The sequence below is a fragment of the Carlito syrichta genome, unplaced genomic scaffold, assembly GCF_000164805.1.
Source record: "Carlito syrichta isolate Samal-C Ts95f unplaced genomic scaffold, Tarsius_syrichta-2.0.1 Scaffold169151, whole genome shotgun sequence".
NCBI lineage: Eukaryota > Metazoa > Chordata > Mammalia > Primates > Tarsiidae > Carlito > Carlito syrichta.
Genome location: NW_007113247.1, coordinates 2,622 through 7,156, shown reverse-complemented (window position 1 = coordinate 7,156; position 4,535 = coordinate 2,622). Strand labels below are relative to the sequence as shown.

At 49.8% G+C, this 4,535-nt stretch overlaps 1 protein-coding gene across 1 annotated transcript in view; it reads left to right on the top strand.

Annotated features, from left to right (window-relative positions):
• The window catches only part of PHLDB3 (pleckstrin homology like domain family B member 3), a gene marked incomplete at its 3' end in the record, with an annotated part of 18,774 nt that extends 15,607 nt beyond the window's left edge, over positions 1 to 3,167 (top strand). The window contains exons 9-13 of the mRNA XM_008051230.1: positions 2,275 to 2,374; positions 2,480 to 2,570; positions 2,647 to 2,734; positions 2,942 to 2,998; positions 3,099 to 3,167. Of these exons, the coding sequence (XP_008049421.1) occupies positions 2,275 to 2,374; positions 2,480 to 2,570; positions 2,647 to 2,734; positions 2,942 to 2,998; positions 3,099 to 3,167 (405 nt within the window). The remainder of the gene's footprint in view (positions 1 to 2,274; positions 2,375 to 2,479; positions 2,571 to 2,646; positions 2,735 to 2,941; positions 2,999 to 3,098) is intronic.
• Positions 3,168 to 4,535: the final 1,368 nt, after the last annotated feature.

Below are 4,535 nucleotides of genomic sequence, written 5' to 3'. Positions count from 1 at the left end.
AGCCCGGCTGCTTTTTCTTTTAAAGTTGATTTCGAGCCGGGCTCGGTGGCTCAGCCTGTAATCCCAGGACTTGGGAGGCTGAGGTGAGTGGATTGCCTGAGCCCGTGGGTTTGAGACCCGCCTGGGCAGCGAGACCTCATCTCTACCATACATCAAAACATCAGCCGGGCGTGGTAGCGCATGCCTGTAATTCCGGCTACTCAGAAGGCTGAGGCGGAAGGATCTCAGGAGCCCAGCAGGCGAGGCTGCGGTGGCCGGGAGTGGCCACTGCACTCCAGTCTGGGCGACCGAGTGAGACTCCAACTCAAAAAAAAAATTGATTTCGGTTTTCTTCCTTTATTTATTACTCTCACATATATTTATTTCATTTCGTGGTCACTTTTTATTCTGAAATAAATTCAGACTTGCAGAAAAAGTATGGGAACAGTAGAAAGAATTCCCAGCCAGGCGCGGTAGCTCACACCTATAATCCCAGCACTTTGGGAGGTGGAGGCAAGAGGACTGCCTGAGCTCAGGGGTTTGAGACCAGCCTGGGCAATTTGGTGAGACCTTGTCTCCACAATAAATCAAAAAATTAGCCAGGCATGGTAGTGCATGCCTATAGTTCCATACTTGGAAGGCTGAGGTGGAAGGATCACCTGAGCCCAGCAGGTCGAGGCTGTATTGGCTGTGAGTGTGCCAGTGCACTCCAACCTGGACAACAGAGTGAGACTTCTACTAAAAAAGAAAAGAAGGAAGGAAGGAAGAAAGAAGGAAAGAAAGAACTCCCATATACCCATCACCCAGATTCCGTAACTGTTAATATTTTACCACTTTCAACATTTGCTTTATCGTTATTTATTAATGATGCTAATACTTATAATTATCTTGCTCTCTGTATACATACACTCATACTTCATTATTCTTTTATGAATCATAATTCCCCTTTACCCCTAAATATTTCTACAGTTATTACCTAAGGTCAAGATGGCCACAGTTCAATGATCAAATTCAGGAAAAGAACGTTGAGATAATACTGTTAAAATCCGCAGGTCTAATTAATATTTTGTCAACTGTTCTACGAAATATATATATATATTTCCAACTGTCTGCCTTAAGGAATCCTTCCACCTCAACCTTCCAAAGTGCTCTAGAAGGATCACTGGAGTCTAGCAAGTTGATGCTGGGGTGGCCATGAGCGTGCCTCGCTGCACTGCAACCTTGGTGACAGAGTGACTCCTACTCAAAAAAAGAAAGAAAAAAGAGTTGTATTGAGATATAATCCACATCTCATACAATCCATTTATTTACTTTTTGAGTTGAAGTCTCACTACGTCACCCAGGCTGGAGTGCAGTGGCACGCTCATGCCTCCCCAGTATCAACTTGCTAGGCCCCGGCGATCCTTCTGCTTCTGCCTTCCAAATAGCCAGAACTACAGGTATGCACTACCACGCCTGGCTAGTTTTTTATTTTTATTAGATGAGGTCTCGCCAAGTTGCCCGGGCTGGTCTTCAACCCACAGGTTCAGGCAATCCACTCACCTTGGTCTCCCAGAGTGCTGGGATTACAGGCTGAGCCACCAAGCCTGGCCCAATCCATTCATTTAAAGTGCACAGTTCTATGTCTCTTATTATTTATTTATTTCTATATTTATTTTTGAGTTGGAGTCTCACTCTGTTGCCCAGGCTGGAGTGCAGTGGCACACTCACAGCTCACTGCACCCTCAATCCTGGGCTCAGGTGATCCTTCCACCTCAGCCTCCCCCATAGCTGGGACTACAGACATGCGCCACCATGCCTGGCTAATTTTTTGATTTCTGTAGAGACGAGGTCTTGCTATGTTTTCTAAGCTGGTCTGGAACTCCTGGGCTTAAGCGATCCTTCTGCCTCCGCCTCCCAAAGTGCTGGGATTACAGGTGTCAGTCACTGCCCAGCCTCTATGTCTTTTAGTATATTCGGGTTGGACAACTATCACCACAACGAATTTTAGAACATTTTCATTACCCCAAAATAGAAACCCCATACCCCTGGGCTTTCCCCTTTCAGTTTCTCCATCTTCCGCAGCCCTGGCAACCAGGATTCTACTTCTATTTCTGTGTTAATTTGCCTATTCTGGACATTTCGTGTAAACGGGTCTGACCCTGTGTGACCCCTGGCGACTGGCTCCTTTCACTCAGCATCTCGCCAACAGTAGCTCTATGGTCTGTGCCAGTTGGGTGGTGGTTTTGCTGAGCAGTGCCACTCTGACCATGGTTGAGATCAAGCATTTTTCCTGCACGGGTCTTGTGTTTTCAGGGCTCCATTGGCCTCCAGAGGACCGGGAGCCTGCCCCGAAAGCGGGGAGAGCGGGCGAGCCAGAGAGGATCCCCCCGGCCTCTGTCCCTGCATTGTACTGGTGAGGACCCCTGCCACTGCCCGCCTTCCCCCAGCAGTTCCCAGCCTGCAGATGCCTGCAGGCTGGGGAGTACCCCAGACCTCTGACTGGTGTCCCCTCCCCCAGGATCCCTGGAGGCCTCAGCTCTCCCGCCGACAGTGGGGGACTCCGGAAGACACCCCCTCTATCAGCTGCTGAACTGTGGCCCTGGGAATAGGTGAGACGTCAAGGTGCAGGTGGGGAGATGGGGGAAGAGGCCGACCACGGTAACCTGCCTCTGTTCACCCTCCTAGCTGTGGAGCCGTCCACCCCGACATCGCCCGCATGGAGCGGCTCCTGCAGCAGGCCGTGGCGGAGAGGGAGCGGCTGCTGAAGGCCAGGGTGAGACCCCAGACCAGCCTCCTTAGGCACAGCAGACCCTACATCGGCCCCCTCCTCTCTCAGAGTTCAAGCCCCAGCCCCTCCTCTCTCAAACCTGGAGTCCAGGCCCCAGCCTCATCCCATCTTCCCTCAGACCCAGGAACCTGGGACATTCCCCTCTCATGTTCTCGCTGACATCCTCACTGACTCCTTGTCTTGAATCCACAGGAAGGGATGCAAAGGAGCACAGAAGTGTCCGCAGGCCCGGCAGTTCCCGCCATCATGGTAAGCCCCCCTCCCCCTTCCCCCCCTGCTCTCACCTCTCCTCTCCCTGCTGCTTCCCTCAGCCTTGCGTATCACCCTTTCCTCTCCCCTAATTCGGCAGGAAAGCATCCTGGGCTTGGCAAGGGAAGGGGAACTGGTCGTGGTCCTCTGTACCAAGTCTTGCCCTCGGGTAACTTGCTCTACTCATCTGGCCTGGGTTTTCTCTTCTGTGCTTTAGTGACAGTGTGCTACAGAATGAGAGCAGGTACACGCTGGGGCTTTTATTTATTATTACTATTATTATTACTTTTTTGAGTCAGAATCTCACTTTGTCACCCAGGCTGGGGTGCAGTGGCACACTCACAGCCACTGCAGCCTTGCTCAGGCAATCCTTCCGCCTCAGCCTCCCAAGTAGCTGGAACTACAGGCACGCGCCCCCACACCCGGCTAATTTTTTGATTTATTGTAGAGATGAGGTCTCACCAAGTTGCCCAGGCTGGCCTCAAGCCCCTGGACTTAGGCAGTCTTCTTGCCTCTGCCTCCCAAAGTGCTGAGATTACAGGCGTGAGCCACCATTCCCAGCCACCCTTTTTAAAAAAAAAATGCTATTTATTTGTGGGGAAAAAATCAAGTCATTTATCCTATAGATTTTTTTACATTCTGGATTTAGGTGACAGCTTCCTTATTAGAATTTTATTTTTACCTATGTTAATAGAATGAGTACTTTTTGTTATAAAGAATGATAGAGGCTGTGTGTGGGCTCACATCTGTAATCTCAGCACTTTGGGAGGTCAAGACGAGATGATCACTTGAGCCCAGGAATTCAAGACCAGCCTGGGTAACATAGTGAGACCTGGTTTCTGTAAAAAATGTTTTAAAAAATTAGCAAATAAAAAATGATAGCAGCCAGACTCCGTGGCTCAGCCTGTAATACCAGCACTTTGAGAGGCCAAGGCGAGTGGATTTCCTGAGCCCACGGGTTCGAGACCCACGCAGGCAACTTGGTGAGACCTCATCTCTACAATAAATCAAAGATTAGCTGGGCGCAGCAGCGCGCGCCTGTAGTTCTGGCTACTTGGAAGGCCGAGGCTGAAGGATCGCCGGAGCCCAGCAGTTGAGGCTGCGGTGACTGGGAGTGGCCACTGCACTCCAGTCTGCACAACAGAGTGAGACTCGAACTCAAAAAAAAAAAAAGAATGATAGATACAGTATCAAGAAAATGGTCATGTTCTTCCTCTACAATTTCGCTTCTTTTATATTTTTATTTTTACTGTTTGAGTCAGGGTCTCACTCTGTCACCCAGAGTGCAGTGGCACCATCACAGTTCACTGCAGCCTTGACCTCATGGGTTTAGGTGATCCTTCTGCCTCAGCCTTCTGAGTAGCTGGGACTACAGGCACATACCACCTTGTCTGGCTAATTTTTTTTTAAGTTTTTTTTTTTAGCGATGAGGTCTTGCTTTGTTGCCCAGGCTGGTCTTAAACTCCTGGGTTCAGACAATCCTCCCACCTCAGCCTCCCAAAGTGTTGGGATTACAGGCATGAACCATGAACCCCTG